The 20285-nt window shown below is 42.5% G+C and overlaps 1 protein-coding gene across 1 annotated transcript in view; it reads left to right on the forward strand.

Moving 5' to 3' along the window:
* The window catches only part of LOC142741505 (transient receptor potential cation channel subfamily V member 3-like), a 52545-nt gene that overhangs the window by 25534 nt on the left and 6726 nt on the right, over positions 1 to 20285 (forward strand). The window contains exons 4-12 of the mRNA XM_075850879.1: positions 528 to 704; positions 2307 to 2447; positions 6923 to 7203; positions 7366 to 7542; positions 8754 to 8909; positions 11040 to 11138; positions 11525 to 11598; positions 13165 to 13330; positions 19855 to 19921. Coding sequence (XP_075706994.1) covers positions 528 to 704; positions 2307 to 2447; positions 6923 to 7203; positions 7366 to 7542; positions 8754 to 8909; positions 11040 to 11138; positions 11525 to 11598; positions 13165 to 13330; positions 19855 to 19921 — 1338 coding nt within the window. The remainder of the gene's footprint in view (positions 1 to 527; positions 705 to 2306; positions 2448 to 6922; positions 7204 to 7365; positions 7543 to 8753; positions 8910 to 11039; positions 11139 to 11524; positions 11599 to 13164; positions 13331 to 19854; positions 19922 to 20285) is intronic.

Genomic DNA, 20285 nt, shown 5'->3' on the forward strand with positions numbered 1-20285 from the left:
AACGAAATCTTGTTTAGCTCCGTAATCTCGCGAGATTTCGTTTCACTTGACGGAATCTCACAAAAAAGAGTCAGAAGTGTCAGGATTCTGAGTACACATGACGTCCAGGCTGGATGGTCATGTGTATTCATTATCAGGACACTGTAGTAATGTTAGGGTTTGTGTATGAGGCTGCACATAGTGAAATATCTATATCGCTAGTGCAGTGTAAATGAATGGAGAGGAGTGCATGATGCTGATTGGTCAGCGTCATGCACTCCTCTGTACAACGCCCACTTGGTCGAAAGTAAAAAGACGCCCACTTGGGCATTAAGAAAGCTCATTAGCATAAACCAAAATCGCTCCTAACGTTGTGAAAAAAGATCGTTTTTTTTAAATAAAAAGCACTGCTGTCACCTACATTACAGCGCCGATCTCCTTATATAGGAGACAGGGCACTTATAATGTGGTGACAGAGCCTCTTTAAGTACAATAAACATTTACATCTCGCCCACTTACAAATATTAATATGGTATGTTATATTTTAGATTTTCTCATGTACAGACTGACATCACAGGACACTGGCAAAACCTGCTTGATGAAAGCATTACTGAACATAAATGGAAAGACTCCAGAGATCGTGCACATTCTGCTATCATTTACTAAGAAACATGGTTTTCTGGACAGATTTATCAATGCCGAATATACAGAGGAGAATTACAGAGGTAAATAAATTAATATATCTATTTATTCATGAATAGTTTTAAATATCTTTTCAGTATTTTAAGTCAACTATTGTTAGAAAAAAAGACAAGCACTTACCTGATTCATATTTGGATAGAGATCCTTTTATTCCACGTGTGTGCAACGTTTCAGCTCAGTGTGAGCCTTTCTCAAGCATGCTTGAGAAAGGCTCACACTGAGCTGAAACGTTGCACACATGTGGAATAAAAGGATCTCTATACAAATATTTGGTGTCCTGCCTCATCTTCTTTTTGTCCTGATTGAGGGGTCACTCTTGGACTGTGACCTAGGAGGCGTGCACCCGCTTTAGAAAAATTATCCTGTGCTGCTGATTTTCATTCATCTACCTGATTCATATGGTGGTTTCATCAGAAAAGTTTAAAGGGGTTATCCAGGTTATTAAAATTGATGGCCTATCTTTAGGATAGACCATCAATATTATAACTGTGGGGGTCCGACTGTTGGCACCCCTGCCGATCAGCTGTTTGAAGGGGCCACTGCACTCTTGCGAGCACCGCAGCCTCTTCATTGTTTACATGGTTCTTATTTCAATTCTTATTGGTACGTGCCGTTACATTTCTAGTGGTCGGTCAAGGCATTGTACCACTGTCCCAGTTACTTGAATGGGACAGTGGTGCAATACGTTGCACGGCTGCTATAAATGTAACGGCATGTGCAAGTACAAACAGAGAAAGGACGATTTAAACAATGAAGTGGCTGCAGCCCCTCCAAATAGCTTGATCTGCAGGGGTGCCGAAAGTCAGACCCCCACCGATCTAATATTGATGGCCTATCATGTTAATAACCAGGATAACACCTTTAATACATGTGTATGGGTGTACATGGAGGAGAAAGGTCACCACATTAAAATACTCTCAAGTTAGTGGCCGATAATAAGTTATTCACTCTTCAGGTACGATCCCACGATCCCTACAGGAAGGGTACAGTCCCACGTAGTGGTGTCCGCAAGTGGACTACGCCCTGCTAACTTGCAGTGGCCAATGGCTGCATGATTTTGCCGCTTATACCTGTCAAAATCATGCGGGTATTGCCAACCACAAGTGAGCGGGTTGTAGTCCACATGCGGACACCGCTACGTGGGACTGTACCCTTCCTGTAGGAGTATTTGACGGTTTATTAAATTGCATCTGCATTCTCAAGATGTAGATATTACATTTTGAAGTGTCGGTTGTTGCCTTTAGATTCAGGTGAAACGGGCAGAAGACCCAGGGCATGCTTCCCACGTGTCAGGTGCTATCAAAACCTCCGCTATTCCAATAAATTGTAAAAGGGAAGGGAGTTATGATCCTTTAATTATTATCCAATGTCTGGTTACTGAAAAAGTTTATTGGGGAACGGGGTCAGAGCCAACTTAAGCTTCCTTTCTTTCTCGCTTATACAATGGCTGCCGCTATGGATCCTTGCCCTTGTTGTTATGTTTAGCCTATATCATACTTGCTCTATAGACTTTGATAATTGCTTTTATATAGATTTACACTTTTTTCAGCAAAATACTAGGATGCGATATAACATTTTCACAGTTACATAGAATATTTTGAGCAAACTTTACCCTTGTCATCTAGGTCAAACGGCTTTGCACATAGCTATTGAAAGACGGCAAAATGAAATTGTTAAGTATCTTCTTGACAAAGGTGCTGAAGTAAATGTACGCGCACACGGCCTGTTTTTTAACCCAAAGAGCAGAAATTATGGATTTTATTTTGGTAAGTAAGAACTTATCTGGTCACTATCAGAATCCCTATTAATTCAAGTAGACAAAGAGTTACCTTATATTTACATAGCTAATGTACAGCTTGTAAATGACTGCTGAAAATAAAAAGACTGGACTATCTCTTGTAAGGCACAGAATTGCAAGGTTGGACTCGCCCACCAGGTACCAGACTATCCTCTTTCGACCCAGTTTCTGACACAAGAATGGGTCACACAGTTTTAGCAAAGACAATTCTACTTTTTTATTACTAAAAATTACGTATTAGGCTATGTTCACACGCTTAACAAAAAACGGCTGTAAAATATGGAGCTGTTTTCAAGGGAAAACAGTCTCTGATTTTCAGCAGTTTTTTATGCATCAAGCGTTTTTGATGCGTTTTTACGGACATTTTTGGAGCTGTTTTTCTATTTAGACAATAAAATGGCTCCAGAAACGGCTCAAGAAGTGACATGCACTTTTGTTTTACGGGGCATTTTTTTACGACTGTTTTTAAAAACGGCCGCGTAAAAAACGCCGCGTGCGAACGGAACGCTGTTTTTCTCATTGAAATCAATGGGCAAATGTTTGGAGGCGTTCAGCCCCCGTATTTTCAGCTGTTTTACAGGGCGTTTATGGCCCAAAAAACGTCTGAAAATAGCCCGTGTGAACATACCAGCAGAGTATTTTGTTCAACTTTGTAATTTGTTTTTATAAAAAATAATTTTACCTTTTTCAGATACAGCTTCTATGTATCCTGGATATATGGCAGCGGTATCCTGCGCTGAAACCTGAATCCGTCAGGTCAGCGTGACTGGCGTCTTTGGTGACAGCGGGTCCTGCGAGTCTCTGACACGCATGATCCAGCTGTTATCAATCACATCTAAGTTCATAGACTTTAAGTTCAGAATCCATTGCAATGATGCTCTTGCTGTATTATTTAAAATTCGCAGAGCATTAATTTTTCCGTGCGGATATTCTCCAGATATTAGTACATAGGGGTAAAATGACTACCAGTTTATCCAACCTCATTACATCTACCCTGAATAGCAGAAGAACTGTCTCACAGATAATTTAGGCAATACAGCTGGTTCTTCTTATCTCTAATCCGTATTATATTCATCAATTAGAAAATTGGGACTTTGTAAAATATGTCTTCCCTGCAGATGACTGTTCTCATTACATTCACTACATGTATCCAGATTCAATAGAAACTGAGGTGTTGGCAGGACAAGTCTTCTTTTGTTTTTGTTATGATGGGAAGAAAGCTCCTGGGTGTAATGATCTGATGTCTACGCTACCCAGAGGAAGAACCTACTAGACGGCACAATTTCACTTCTAGCACCCCCCATTTTCCACGACTTTTGTTGGGTTTGAGCCCCAGGATTTAGGTGCCACTAGCTAGTCCAGTGGGTAATACTCTGGATAAAGTTAGCTGATGAGGAACCAGAGCAAAAATAAGAGAGACATAGTGGCTATGGTCAATGGCAAACAAAGACGAGACGTAGTCAGGAAGCCAGGGGTCCGTGCCGGAAGTGTAGCAGACCCAGGTATGCAGTACAGTTGCACTAGTCAGAAAAGTAGTCAGACGAGTTAGTAACGGTGATATAGCAGAGTCAGGTATACAGTACAGTTGTGGTAATCAGGAAAGTAGTCAGACGAGTTAGTAACGGTGATATAGCAGAGTCAGGTATACAGTACAGTTGTGGTAATCAGGAAAGTAGTCAGACAAGTCAGTAACGGTGATGTAGCAGAGTCAGGTATGCAGTACAGTTGTGGTTATCAGGAAAGTAGTCAGATAAACCATGTGAAACCGCAGTCAGTCAGGAGTCAATACACAATATAGAAGTGGAATGAACTTAGCTAGGGAATACACCTTAATAACTGCCACTGAGGCCTGTGCACAGCCGTTTTAAATATGACGCCTTCCTCTCTGATTGACCGAGCGGCTGTGCACCATGCGCATGTGCCCAGCATCCCTGCCAGCCAAGCCGCTGCCAGCTGGCAGGGATAGACGGTGCTGCAGAGGGGCTAGTTGAGTTTTTATTATCTTTACGGTGGCATTTTATTTTTCGATTTTTCAGTAACAAAAAAATCTTTGTGTCTTTAGTCGTCTCAAATGTCGGAAAGACCTTTTCCTCCATGTTATACAGACACTGACTAATATAAACACAATGGGCAGATTTATTATTGTCCTTGTGCCTTGGTTCTGGCGTTTCATGCTCCTATTTTCTTAGTGCATATAATGTTGTAATAAGTTTATTAATGCGTGCGCCAGAAAGAACCTTAATTTGCCACATGCTCGCCGCATCCGGTTGCATACTTATAATATGGCCGTGGATTTGTTAAGGTCGTGAATTGCGCCAAATTTATCACTTGCATGCCCTAGTTTTGTGGCGCACATCACTCGTCTAAAGTATACCAGCCAATAACTGGCATAAAGAAGGGAATGGAGTCTAGCATGCTGTCAAGAAATGCCAAATCTATCAAAACAGCTTGCACGGGTTAAAAACATTTGGCACAGGTTCAGCTTAACACCTCTAGCTTTAAGCTATCTTTAAGCCATTATTAATAAATCTGCCCTTATATACTACAAAATAACATCATAGATTTGTAAATAAAAAAATGTCTTCCTAAAAATCCCCTAAATTTAATTTAAGGCCTCATGCACACGACCGTAGCCATGTGCACGCCCGTGATTTTCGGGTCGGCCAACCACGGAGGGTCAGCCGCGAGCCGCCCGCAAATTGCGGGCTGTGCACATGGCTGCGGCCATTATTTTCAACGAGCCCTGACCGCAGAACACGGCCGTAATAAGGCTTGCCCGTTCTTTCTGCGTTGCAGGCTCCTGGGCCATGCACGGACCGTGGAAACCACAGTCGTGTGCATGGCCCCATAGGAATGAATGGGGCCGCAATTCTCCAGTGGATTTTCGGGGGAATTGCGGGCGCAAAAGCACGTTCGTATGGGGCCTTAGGGTTTTTTTTCCCCCGCAGTGAACAAATATGTTTCTCTTCAGGTTATGATTGGTGGGGGTGTGACTCTCGACACCCCTGTGGATCAGCTGTTTGAAGAGGATGCGGCACTCGTCACTTGAATGACACAATGCTGCAATACAGGGGCGTAACTAGGAAAGACTCGGCCCCATAGCAAACTTTTGACTGGGGCCCCACCTCCACTGGGTATCACACAACCCCCCCCCCCCTTGTAGATAGTGCCTCCCTATAGATAGCACCATACACAGTCCCCTGTAGATAACGTCTTACAGCCCCAAATCCCCCTGTAGATAACGCCATACAGCCCCCCTGTAGATAACGCCATAGAGCCCCCCTGTAGATAATGCCATACAGCCCCCCTGTAGATAACCTCTTACAGCCCCAAATCCCACCTGTAGATAACGCCATACAGCCCCCCTGTAGATAATGCCATACAGCCCCCCTGTAGATAACCTCTTACAGCCCCAAATCCCCCTGTAGATAACGCCATAGAGCCCCCCTGTAGATAACGCCATAGAGCCCCCCTGTAGATAAGGCCATACAGACCCCCCTGAAGATAACGCCATACAGCCCCCTGTAGATAATGTGATACAGCCCCCTGTAGATAACGCCATACAGACCCCCCCTGTAGATAACGCCATACAGACCCCCCTGTAGATAACGCCATACAGACCCCCTGTAGATAACACAATACAGACCCCCCTGTAGATAACACCATACAGAACCCCCCTGTAGATAACACCATACAGAACCCCCCTGTAGATAACACCATACAGAACCCCCCCCCTGTAGATAACACCATACAGAACCCCCCCCCTGTAGATAACACCATACAGATCCCCCCTGTAGATAACGCCATACAGACCCCCCCAAAAAAGCGGCCTACAGTTTGTCCTACAAAAGAGATGTATCCCCTCTCCACAGAATAGGGGATAAATGTGTGATCGCTGGTAGCGATAAGGAGAATGGGGGACCGAAAGTCCACCAATGTTCTCCATGACTAACCTCTGACTTCCAGCGTCTGCGCAGTTCAATAAAAATGAAAGGTGCGCTGGTCACGCATGCGAACAAGCGCGACCAGTGCACAATTAATTTCTATAAAGCTGCAGACAGACCCTGGAAGTCCGAGGTTTGTCATGGAGAACTTCGGGGGACTTTCGGTCCCCCGTTCTCCTTATCGCTGGGCGTCCCAGCGATCCCACATGTATCCCCTATCCTGTGGATAAGGGATGCATGTCTTTTGTAGGAACAACCCCTTCAGTGGCGTCGCGCTGTAGCAGCCATAGCAGCTGCTAGCGGAGCCTCCGGCCATGGGGGGGGGGCCCGTGCCGGCGGGTGGCACGGGCCCCCTCATGCTGCGGGCCCCGTAGCAGACGCTACGGCTGCTATAGCGGTAGTTACGCCACTGCTGCAATACCTTTCACAGCCGCTACTAATATAACGATTTCGTGCAAGTACGAACAAAAATTAAATAACCACACTTTTGGAATTTTAGGTGAAACTCCTTTAGCTCTTGCGGCATGTACCAACCAGCCAGGCGTGGTAAAACGGCTCATGGAGGATAGCAAGACCATTGTCACCATCCAGGACTCTTTTGGAAATACTGTGCTCCATGCTCTTGTGACTGTAACAGAAAATGCAAAACCTCACAACACATTCATAATAAATATGTATGATAAGATTATACGCAACTGTAAAAACAAGTCATTGGAAAGTATTGCAAACAATGAAGGCCTCACACCAATGCAACTGGCAGCCAAGACAGGTAAAATGGAGGTAAGAATTACAGTCTGATCTTACGAATGAAACAAACTACAAAATATATCTCACCTCCCACGTGTCTTAATTTCCGTGGAACAATCCTTCCTTTTGACCCAAATACCCCTACCCCACTTTTGTCCCACATATGTAGTAAATGTTTCTAATTTATTCATTCAGATGCTAAAATATATTCTGAATAGAGAAATAAAGGAAGAAGAAAACAGAATCTTGTCTCGGAAGTTGACAGACTGGGCTTACGGACCTGTCTCCTCTTCGCTGTATGACTTGAAGGATGTGGACACTTCTTCACAAAACTCAATACTTGAAATGGTGGTCTACAATACACACATTAAGGTAAGGCCTTATTCACACGGGCGTGTCTGATTTTCAGCTGCAAAATAGGGGTCATTTTTAATGCATATAACTGTTCTTGTTGCATCCGTGTGGTTTCCCTGTGTCATCCATTTTTCTCGTCCGTGTTTCCCCTCTGCCAGCACTACATGGTTTTACTTTTTTTCCTCAGCATTTCCTTAGCAACTGATGCGTGAAAAACGGACACTGATGTCGTTCGTGGGCTGTCCTTGTTTTTCACGCACCCTCAGACTTCAAAAACGGACCAGAATAGCACGTGCAACGAGTTTCACGCTACAAAAACACCACAAGCCAAAACACTATGGGGCAGATTTACTAAGCTGTCTCAGATTTAGACAGTGCATTTTAAGCCACACCCCTTCCAGCTAAGTCATGCCCCCTGCTCTAGACACTTTTTAAAAATGTCTAGTGAGGGGTAACATCTGTTCTTAAAGGCTATGTAAACCATTGAAAGTGATTTTTGAAATTATAATAATAATAATAATAATAATAATAATAATAATAAAAAGGTCAATCAGTTTGTTTTGTGCAACCTTATAATTAGTTCTTTTTATTTTTACTTTTTGAGGTACAGCTGCTTTGTATCTTGTATACAAAGCAGCTGTATCTTGCGCTGAATCCTGTATCCGTCAGGTCAGCGGAACTGTTCAGTGTCAGTGGGTTAGCTGTTACCTATCAGATCTATGTTCATAACTTAGTTGTGATCGATAACAGGTTGATCCTGCGCGTCAGAGACACACAGGACCCGCTGACACTGAAACCGTCAATCCCGCGGACCTGATAGATTTCGGTCTTAGCTCATGATACAGCTGCTCTGTACACAGAATACAGAGCAGCTGTATCTTAAAAAGTAAAAATATTTTTTTTACTAAAAACTAATTATAAAGTTGCACAAAACACACTGATAGACCATTTTATTAAAAATAAAACAGCTTTCGACGGTTAATATAGCCTTTAAATTAGTTTATATTAAAACCCACCAAAATGTAGCATACTTAACAACGCATTCTAGACACAGACACAGTAATAAATCTGCCCCAATACATGTAGACATTTTCATATTTCACTTGCCAGTTCTTGATAAAAAATATGCATTGACATTTTTTTCTCACTTACCATAACTGGGACAGATTGCATTAGTAGAAATAATTTGTGTACATCAGTAATGTGAATACTGTCTTATTTTTTCTTAGAATCGTCATGAACTATTGGCTATAGAGCCGCTCAATACTCTTCTCCAGATGAAATGGAACAAGTTTGCAAGATACATGTTTTTAATGTCTTTTCTTTTTTACTTTGTTTTTAATATTATTTTTACTCTTCTGTACTATCGACCACATGGAGACCAGGTACAGTGCACCTTTAATCAACAGTCTGTTTATTTATAATGCATAATACTAATAAATCCCATTGCAGTTGCACTATGAAAACCTGTCAAAAACACCTGGTATTAGACATTTTAAAGGAGTTGTCTCTTCAGAGGCAATCCCTTTCATATTGCAGCAGCTGCCGTAAGTCTGTCTACTGGTACCCCTGGCAAACAGCTGAGTTTGCAGGGGTAGCCCTCCCTAGCTAGACATTTTCCCCCCGTAGGGGCAGATGCAGACGAAATGTAGCATTACATGCTAGCTATTCCAATGAATGGGCACCCCCATCATCAGGGCTGCCACCAGCAATTTCTGAGGCCCATACTGCGAAGAAGTCTGCCCCCCCCCCTAATGGGGGGTACGGAGCGATTAAGAGGAAGCACAAGTTTGCTGGTGGGTCAGATGCAAGGTAGAATGAGCTTTTGCAGGAGGTAGGGCAGCAGGGATTTTGTAAGAGGACAGAAAATACAGAAAGAGACGGGGATTCTGTTTGAGGGAGAGTGGACAGAAGCATGTGGCAGGGGCTCTGTGAGGGAGGGCAAGGACATGGAAGACAAAAGGTTGAAAGGACTTTCTTAGGGGAGCAAGGCCACTGAAGGTTGAAGGGCTACTGCATGGGACGGGGGGGGGCATAAAGTGGCAGGAGCTATGTAGGAGCAGGGGTGCAGAAGGAGATAGGGGCCCTGTTATGGTAGAGGTGAAAAGCAGGTGGCAGGGGCACTCTGTGAGGGTGGTCAGGGACATGCAAGACAAAAGATGGCAGGTGCTCTGTTAGGGGAGGGGGATACAGAAGATGTTAAGGGTACTGTGGGGGACATGTAACTGGGGACAAGGTGGCAGGGACACTGTGGGGGCATGGGCATTGATAACAAAAGCTAGCAGGGACTCTGTTGGGGAAGGGGGACAAAGAAGGTGGTAGGAGTAGTGAGGATGGTAGGGTACAGGGGGACAGAATGTGGTGATGGTTCTGTGGGAGGCAGGGGGACAGAAGATGGCTAGGGTCTGTTGGGGTAAGGGACACATGGTGGCAGGGGCTCTTTGAGGGTGTGGGCGCACAGAAAGTGACATTGGCTTTGTGGTGGTAGGGAAGAGGTGCACAGAAGGTGGAAGGCATTCTGTGGAGGAAGGGTTACAGTAGCTATGTGGAATGGTAGGGGGGACACAAAGTGACAGGCAGACACAATTTTCTTACCTGTCACTGCTGCATATGGCTAAGCTGGCACTGCTGCTGAGGACTTGTGATGATATTAGCAGGCACTAAAGACTCCCACTGCTGCGGCCCACCTCAAAGGGAGCTCCACCTCCTTATAAAGATGCAAACAGGGCGGACAATGGCGGGCGGCAAGCGAGCCCCTTTTTATTACATTTGCATCTGGGCCCCATACGGCAGTAAATTTGCATCCGTGCCCATATGACGTCTCTGCACATCACAAATGAACATCTTTCCTTTTTGGCTCAAAAAGGAAAGTCCTGAGTGAAGGTCATCCCCTCTATGACATCCATATGCCATAAGATGTTGCCCCATCTTTAAATATTTAACTTTTTTTAAAAAAAACAAAATTTCCTTGCAATAAAAGCTCATTGTCAACGGTTCCAGCAGCCAGACACGCAGCAATCATATGTTATTGCAGAGGAAAGCTACCAGTGGAATCTACTATTAAACAGTGCCCATTGAAATTAATGGGGGACCATGTAATGGAAGAACACCTCGAGTCCTAGCAAGAAAGATTGTCTTTTCAGTAGCTCTTTATTCAGTCTTATAAAGGGAAGGGTTACCCCTCTATGGCATCCACATGCACTACTAGGCCATATAAACAGGGGTTGTCCTCGGAAAACCCTTCAGCTCGAGATTTCTGACCTGAGTAAGAGTATTGTGCATAGAGAGTAGATATAACATCCAGCCTAGGAAGACCTCTTCTGGGTGAATGGACGAGACCAACCTTGATCTTAAAGGGGGTGAACATTTGATAATATAATGTTCCCCTTAGTATTCTGTCACTTATGTTATGCTTTTTTTATTATGTAATTTTTATTGTTTTCAAATGATGCAACCTATAGAAATAGTATATGTACAACATAATAATAATGATAGTATTTTTTTCCTCACTGCAGGGTCTGATCACATTGAACTTATCTAGTACAAGCGGATTATTTCAACTTATTGGGCACGCGTTTATTATAATTTGTTCCGCTTACTTAATTATTTACGAGGTACAGTATGTTATCAGTCAAAAAGTTCTTATATTGTGGGTACCAAACAGATACCAGCTGACCCCAGTGATCAACTGATGACAAGGGAACCCACAAGTGAGAAAATGTTGTACACTGCAGTATTTCTACCATATAATGATGCTCTCAGTAATATTCTCACAGAAATTTGGGAATTTGATAGATAGGAAATTGAATGTAAATTTTACTTTGCATTAGTTTCTAATACATTTGGTATCTGCCTCAGGATTCATTGGGATTCCATTGCAAATGGATTTATCATACATATCATGGCTCTATTAAGAAATGAAGCCATGGCAGTGGTGTAAACGGTACCTTATTTAGAGGGCATTAAGGATTGTTTTACATATACTAGCTTTTATTTCTAGGGCACAGCATTCTTTTGGTTGAAGCCTTCTGATCTACAATCAGTGGTGTCTGATGCGTGGTTCCATGTTCTATTGTAAGTCTTATTACGGCATTTAAATAGCTATATCAATTCCTTAGAATATTTTACTACTATGCCACCCCCAAAAACCAGACTGACCTGCGCTGTATTTTCAAACATATACCTTTATATGAGGCGCCCACCTGCAGAGGAATACAGCACATGGTACCAAACAACGCCAGGTGTTTATTAAAGGGGACCTGTCACCTTCCCTGACATGTTTGTTATAGTAAATACTTGTATTCCACATGATAAATGAATTCAGGAACATATTTTCTTAGAATTCTGCTTTGTGCCGTTCCTCTGTTATTCCTCCTTGATATTTATAAACAAATTGACAACTGGATGTCATATTATTCCCCTTGTCAAAGGGGCGTGTCCTACATAGTCTCACTTGTCAGCACTGATTGGACAGTGTCAGACTGTGTAGGAACACACCCCTATCCACTAACACCCAGTTGTCAATTTATTCATAAATTTCTAGAAGGAATAACAGAGGAACAGCAAAACTTAGAGTTCTAAGGAAAGATGCTTCCGAATTGTTATTTCATGGGGAATACAATTATTTACTAAGACAGACATGTCAGGAGTGGTGACAGCTCCTCTTTAAATCAGCTGCGCTCCCTTTTCCAAAACAAGCTTAAAGTAACATTTTGCAAGGCAACAATTTTTTTTTTTTTTTACAACACTGCAAGCTTATTAGATCCGATGCCAAATGACAGACCGAGCAAAATGCATCTAGAAAAGTATTATCTTAACTTTTTTATTTTATTAGATTAATCTCCCTTTAACTCTTCCATTCAGGAATGCATTGTTTTGCACGACATTTTAAAACATCAGTCCAAAGAGTATCATCAAGCAATAAATCGTGCAATGATCAAGACGCTTGAAAAAGGCTCTATAGTGTGAGTCAAAACATTGCATGAGTAAATAGAGGATCAAGTATTTCTAGAGCTGCCAATCTTTATTACTTGGTAGCGTTTAGCGTTCTCTTACACAGCCCGACATGGGCCGTGTAAACGAGCGCCGATCAACAAGACAGCTCTTTGATTGGCGCTCGTTTACGCTCGTTTGCAATGCATGGGGACGAGCAAACGCTTCTACGATCGCTCGTCCCTATAGCTTTCCATCATGTCGGCAGCACAACTCCCTGCTTACACAAGGAGATGTGCTGCCGACAACGATAATATTTCTGGCAGCATAAATGATACAATCAGCCGATGAACGAGCATTTGCTCCTTCACTAGCTGATTGTTGCCCCGTGGACGCTTGTTTGCCCAATAATTGGCCCATGTAAAAGGGCCTTTTACCCTAGCCTGTAGTCTGACTATAGTGCAGCAGACACTCCATTCCTGTGAAGGGAGACAGTCTGCTAAAAAATCTATGTAGTAGGGAATTGCACTACAATCAATTCTGTAATAGACATTAAATATGTCCATTGAGGCTTTATTTGATTTATTAATGGAGATCAGTGGTACAGAGAAGACATGATTTGTCTCTCCTGCCTTACCCTATATATACTGTTACGAGTGATCGATTGAAAAAGTGCACCTGCTTAATGCATGGATATTTATTTACTAGCTTTATTCAAGCCATCCTGGTGATCCTATCCACATTAACTTATATATCTGGAGTACAAGAATACCTGATCTTCATTGTCATAGCAATGGTACTCGGATGGACAAACATGTTGTACTACACAAGAGGATTTCAGTCCCTGGGTATCTACAGTGTCATGATTCAGAGGGTAAATATCAATACTGATTATTATTATTATTATTATTATTATTATTATTCTAAGGCTATGTTCACACTGAGTATTTTGCCGAGTTTTTTGACGCGGAAACCGCGTCGCAAAACTCGGCAAAAACGGCCCTAAAATGCCTCCCATTGAAACTGCCTCGCGGGAAAAAGAAGCGACATGCCCTATCTTCGGGCGTTTATGCCTCTGACCTCCCATTGACTTCAATGGGAGGCAGAGAAAGCGTATTTCGCTGTGTTTTATGGGCGCGGGCGAAAAACGGCGCGAAAATCGGCGTGTAGGGAGAGGAAAATCTGCCTCAAACTTCCAAACGGAATTTTGAGGCAGATATTCCTCCTGCAAAATACTCCGTGTGAACATAGCCTTAAGCGTTAAGATAAAGTGTAACTGCTGCACAACTACAACAGTGTAAAATAATTATAATATACTGTACAGTGGGATGTTAGAAAGTCTAAACCCTATGCTTTCTATGTTAACTGTAAGGGTATGTTCACACGTAGTGACCAAAAACGTCTTAAAATACGGAGCTCTTTTCAGGCGAAAACAGCTCCTGATTTTCAGACGTTTTTGTAGCCACTCGCGATTTTCGCTGCGTTTTTTGCTGCGTTTTTACCGGCCATTTTTGGAGCTGTTTTCCACAGAGTCAATGAAAAACGGCTCCAAAAACGTCCCAAGAAGTGACATGCACTTCTTTTTCGCGAGCGTCTTTTTACGTGCCGTATTTTGACAGCGACGCGTAAAATAACACCTCGTGGGAACAGAACATCGTAAAACCCATTGAAAGCAATAGGCAGATGTTTGTAGGCGTAATGGAGCCGTTATTTCAGGCGTAATTCGCCCGAATTACGTCTGAAAACAGTGCCTGTGAACATACCCTCATATTTCATTTTACAAAAATACTTCCAATCAAACAAACATGAATAAAAAGGTTGAAGTAGAAAAGATGTTCTAATAAACTATGGTTAGTCAAATATTCTTAACCCCTTACGGACGCAGCCTTGTTTGGGCCTTGAGGCTCAGAGCCCATTTTTCAAATCTGACATATTTCACTTTATGTAGTAATAACGTCGGAATGCTTAAACCTATCCAAGCAATTCTGAGATGGTTTTCTCGTGAGACATTGGGCTTCATGCTAGCGGTAAAATTTGGTCAATATATTCAGTGTATATTTGTGAAAAATTGCAAAATTTTGAGAAAATTTCAAAAAAATAGCATTTTTCTGAATTTAAATGCATCTGTTTGTAAAACAGATGGTTATACCACCAAAAATAGTTACTAGTTCACATTTCCAATATGTCTACTTTAGATTGGCATCGTGTTTTTGAACATTTTTTTATTTTTCTTGGACGTTACAAGACTTAGAACATAAACAGCAATTTCTCATATTTTTAAGAAAATTTCAAAAGCCTGTTCAGTTCTGAAGTGGATTTGAGTGGCCTATGTATTAGAAATCCCCATAAAACACCCCATTTTAAAAACTAGACCCCTCAAAGTATTCAAAACAGCATTTAGAAAGTTTTTTAACCCTTTAGGAATTTCACAGGAATTAAAGCAAAGTGGAAGTGAAATTTGCAAATTTAATTTTTATTGCTGAATTTCAATTTTATTCCATTTTTTTTTCTGTAACACAGAAGGTTTTACCAGAGAAACACTACTAAATATGTATTGTCCAGATTCTGCAGTTTTTAGAAATGTCCCACATGTGGCTCTAGTGCGCTCGTGGACTAAAACACAAGCCCTAGAAGCAAAGAAGCACATAGTGCATTTTGAGGCCTCTTTTTTATTAGAATATATTTTAGGCAGCATGCCAGGTTTGAAGAGGTGTTGAGGTGCCAAAACAGTAGGAATCCCCCAAAAGTGACCCTATTTTGGAAACTGCACCCCTCAAGGAATTCATGTATGGTTGTTGTTACCATTTTGACCACACAGTTTTTTCACAGCACGTATTTGAATTGGGCTGTGAAATTAAAAAAATGAAATGTTTTCCAATAAGATGTCATTTTTGATAAAATTTCTTATTTCCACAAGAAATAAAAATACCCCATTTTGTTTCCCAATTTGTCCTGAGTGCGGCAATACCCCATTTGTGTTGGAAAAACTCCTTCTGAGCCCTCCCATGGGACAAAACGGCAAAGAAGTGCTATGTGTTTGTTGGAGTCCAGATTTTGCTCGATTGGTTTTCGGGTGCCATGTCGAATTTGCAGAGCCCCAGAGGTATCAAAGCAATGGAAACCCACCAGAAGTGACCCCATTTTGGAAACTACACCCCTCAAGGAATTGATTTATGGTTGCTGTGACCATTTTGACCGCACCGTTTTTTCACAGCACGTATTTTAATTAGGCTGTGAACTTAAAAATTTTTCATTTTTTCCAGTAAGATTTAATTTTTGATCAAAATTTCTTATTTTCACAGGGAACAAAATACCCCATTTTATCGCCCAATTTCTCCTGAGTGCAGCAATACCTGCAGTTTGGGCCCATGGGATGGCTCAGAAGGAAAACACCACCATTTGGCCTACTGGAGCTTTTCTGGTGCTATGTCATGTATGTAGAAGCCCCTGAGGTACCAGTACAGTTGAAACCCCCGAGAAGTGACCCCATTTTAAAAACTACACCCCTTAAGACATTCATCTAGACGTGTAGTGAGCATTTTGACCCCACAGGTATTGTGTAAAAGATTATGCGCAGCAGATGGTGCAGTGTGAGATTTGCAATTTTCTATATATTTATGCCATTTCAGTGTCCGATATAGTGTGCCCAGCATGCGCCACCGGAGATATACACCCCATAAACTGTAATGTTGGTTCTCCCAGGTACGGCAATACCCACCATGTGGCTGTTATTAGCTGCCTGGGCACACAGCAGGGCTCAGAAGGGAAAGATGAGGGAGATAAGCTGTGCGGAGTGCGTCAGGGTAGATGAAAAATCTAAGGGATGTATGATACATTTTAAAACACTTTCATACAGAGCCCTGGTTTTTCGGGACACGTGTCACATTGATATATTGTGTCCTCCCTTATCCCCCTCTTATAGCAGACTTTGCACCTCTTTTGACTTTTTCCCTTCTTGCCAGTTTGGGGAACTTCTTCTGGAAAGTGTTGCCCTGGTACGATGCATGTGGCCTCGCTTCCAGAAGTACTGGGTGCCCCCTTCTTGGTCCCTAAAGATTAGGTTCTTGATAATGATGTGCACGGCCAGCTTCTTATACCACACCGCAGGGCGCTGTAGTGCTTCAGGACTTGATCTGACAAGTCCACCCCTCCCATGTACCTATTGAAGTCCAGGATGCAGTCTGGTTTGGGGGTCTCTGTACTGGCACCTCGTACAGGTACATGGGTACTGGTGGGACATCTCTCTTGTCTTTGTACTTGACACACAATATGTTGCTGCTAGATTGTGCCCTGCTCTCACCCCTTCTTGTTTGCCCAAGCAGTGTCTTAGGAAGGCCTCTCAGATTTCTTCTAGCAGTGCCGCATGCCGCACGACTGGAAGTGAGGCAGTTGAAGAGTGGGACGTTTTTATAAAAATTATCCAGGTAGAGGTGGTAACCCTGGTCCAGCAGTGGGTGCTCCAAATCCCACACAATTTTTGCATTAACTCCCAGTAAGGGGGGGCATTCTGGGGACTGAGCACTGGTGTCCTTCCCTTCATATATCCTAAATGTGTAGGTGTACCCTGATGCACTCTCACACAGCTTATACATCTTCACGCCATACCTTGCCTTCTTACCCGGCAGGTACTCGCAGAATTGAAGCCTCCCTTTAAAATCTACCAAGGACTCATCAATAGAAATACACGTCTCGGGGGTGTATGCTTGTGAAAACCGGGCACTGAAACGGTCTAATAGGGGTCTCCGTTTATACAAACGGTCAAAACTGGGGCCATCTCAAGGTGGGCATGGCTCATTATCAGTATAATGTAAGAAGCGAAGCATTGCCTAATTTATTTATTTTTTTAGGTTCCAGTTCAGTTCTGAAGTTTCTTTGAGGGACCCATATATTAGAAACCCCTATCAAACACCCCATTTTAGAAACTAGACCCCTCAAAGTATTCACAACAGCATTTAGAAAGTTTATGAACCCTTTAGGTGTTTCACAGGAATTTAGAGCAAAGTAGATGTGAAATTGACATTTTGTTTTTGTCAGAAAACGCAACTTAATATTTATTGCCCAGATTCTGCAGTTTTGAGAAATATCCCACATGTGGCCCTAGTGTGGTGATGGACTGAAGCACCGGCCTCCGAAGCAAAGGAGCCCCTAGCGGATTATGAGACCTCCTTTTTATTAGGCACCATGTCCGGTTTGAAGAGGTCTTGTGGTGCCAAAACAGTGGAAACCCCCCCAACAGTGACCCCATTTTGGAAACTAGACCCCTTGAGGAATTCATTGTAGTTTTCTTGGGGTGCATGCAGCTTTTTGATCCGTTTTTATTCTATTTTTAGGTGGCGTGGTGACTAAAAAACAGCAATTCTACTATTGTTTTTTTATTAAATTTTTTTTACAGCGTGCACCGTGCGCTATAAATGACATATTCACTTTATTCTGCGGGGCGATACGATTACGGCGATACCAGATGTTTATAGTTTTTTTTATGTCTTGGCGTTTGCACAATAAAATAAATTTTGTAAAAAATCATTTACTTTTTGTGTTATCATATTCTAAGAGCCAGAACTTTTTTATTTTTCCATCAATAAAGCCGTGCGAGGACTTATTTTTTGCGTAACGAACTGCTCGATCAGCACCATTTTTAGGTACTTTTTGATCTCATTTTATTCCATTTTTTTTTTAGGTGAAGTGACCAAACAATTGTGATACGGTTCATTATTATTTTCTTTTACGGCGTTCACCGCGCAGGATAAATAACGAAAACATTTTGTAGTTCAGGCCGTTACGGACGTGGCGATACCAATTATGTATAGTTTATTTGTTTGTTTATATATTTTTATTAATAATAATGGACTGATAAGAGAAAAAGGGGGATTTTTACTTTGATCACTTTTAAAACTTTTATTTTCTTATTTTTACACATCTTTTTTTTACTTTTTTTTTACTTTATTACTTTGTCCCACTAGGGGACGTGAGGGCAGGAGGCCCTGATCGCTATTCTAATACACTGCACTACACTACTTTGTCAGGACCCACTAGGCTTCCGTCGATGGCATAGCCGGACGCCATTGTTTGGTGTCATGTTGCCATAGTCACCATCGCCGGCCGCTATCGTGTAGCAGGCTGGCGATGGTAGCTTAACCCCTAAAAAGCCGTGATCACTATTGAACGCGACTTTTAAGGGGTTAATCAGCGGGGACACAGCGATCGGTCCCTGCTGTAGGAGCTGCGGCGACTGCTGTAAAAGACAGCAGCTGTCACAGCTCCTGTATGTGTCGGGAGGACGGCCGAAATGGCCGTTACTCCCGTGACGTACTATTCCTTCATGGAGCGCGAACGGGGCGGTTTCCATGACGGAATAGTACGTCACTGAGTGTTAAGGGGTTAAAGGCTATGTACACCTTTGAAATGTTTATTTTTAATAAAGATGTCTATCAGTGTGTTTTGTGCAATTTCTAAATACGTTTTATTAAAAATTATTTTTACTTTTTGAGATACAGCTGCTTTGTATCCTGTATACAGAGAAGCTGTATCTTGCGCTTAGACCAGAATCCGTCAGGTCAGCGGCACTGACAGGTTCAGTGACAGCGGGGCCTGCGTGTCTCTGACACACAGGATCCACCTGTTTTCGATCACATCTAAGTTATGAACTTAGGGCACGCTCAGACGTGGCCGAATTTTTCACGCAACGAATCTGCACCAACATTTGCATATTTGACAGGTAATTCAGACGTTGCAGAAAACACAGATTTCAGTTTTTGCATTGCAAAGGCTGAAATACGCAGTGAAATTCTGCTTCTTCTCTGCAACAAACAGTGCATGCTGCAGACTGAAAATTCCGCACCACAGCCTATGGTCCGCAGCGGAGTTTTCCGCAATGTTTACATGAAGATAACTAAAAAGGTGTGGAAACCAATGGACAAACTGTCTGCAAAAGATTTCCACTGCGGACTGTCCGCAGCGGAGTTCCACAGCAATTCCGCCACGTCTGAATGTGCCCTTAGATGTGATTGGTCACAGCTTGATCCAGGACCTTCTGACACTAAACCCGTCAGTGCCGCTGACCTGATGGATACAGGTTTCAGCGCAGGATGCAGTCCAGACAAAAAGATAGGTGGTTCCAGCATCCAAGAGAATTTAAAAAAAAAACTTTTATTTAGAAAAAACATGTCAAAAACATGGCGGGTACACTCCATAGAAAGGGGGGCCAGAATCGCTTACGCGTTTTGGACTGAAGAAAACTATTTCTTATTCATAGGAGCTATGCATAAGGACTAGTTTTCTTCAGTCTGAAACACGTACCCACCCATTGCCCTTGGCCAATTCCTCTGAGGACATATATTAAAAATAATTATAAATCTGCTTATCAAACAACATATATTTATATATTTATTTATGTTTCAGGTCATCTTGAAAGATGTCTTGAAGTTTTTATTTGTGTATATTCTCTTCCTATTTGGATTTAGTGTAGGTAAGCAGCTCTATGACTTTTCTATGCATGCTGTAGGTCGATGGCCATATTAGTACAAGTCAGTTGGGTTAAATGGAATCTGTCAGCAGTTTTGAGGCTTCAGAACTGCTGACAGTGCAATATAGAGGAAGGGGTGGGCATTGTAACGCTACTTTTTGTCTCAGTCATGCAAGGTGCATGACCAAGAAATCAATGTTTAATTCCCCCGATGCGGCGGTCGCAAGTGCCACCATCTTCTCTGAGTGACAGCCCTAACAGTCAATCAGGAGACCACTACAGCCGTCACTCAAAACAGAGGAGCGGGGCTGGCAGCAGGCAGTGAAGAGAACCAACGAGCACTGGCAATTTAAGTGCCAACCTCAGG

Source organism: Rhinoderma darwinii, chromosome 2, assembly GCF_050947455.1.
Source record: "Rhinoderma darwinii isolate aRhiDar2 chromosome 2, aRhiDar2.hap1, whole genome shotgun sequence".
Classification (NCBI taxonomy): domain Eukaryota; kingdom Metazoa; phylum Chordata; class Amphibia; order Anura; family Rhinodermatidae; genus Rhinoderma; species Rhinoderma darwinii.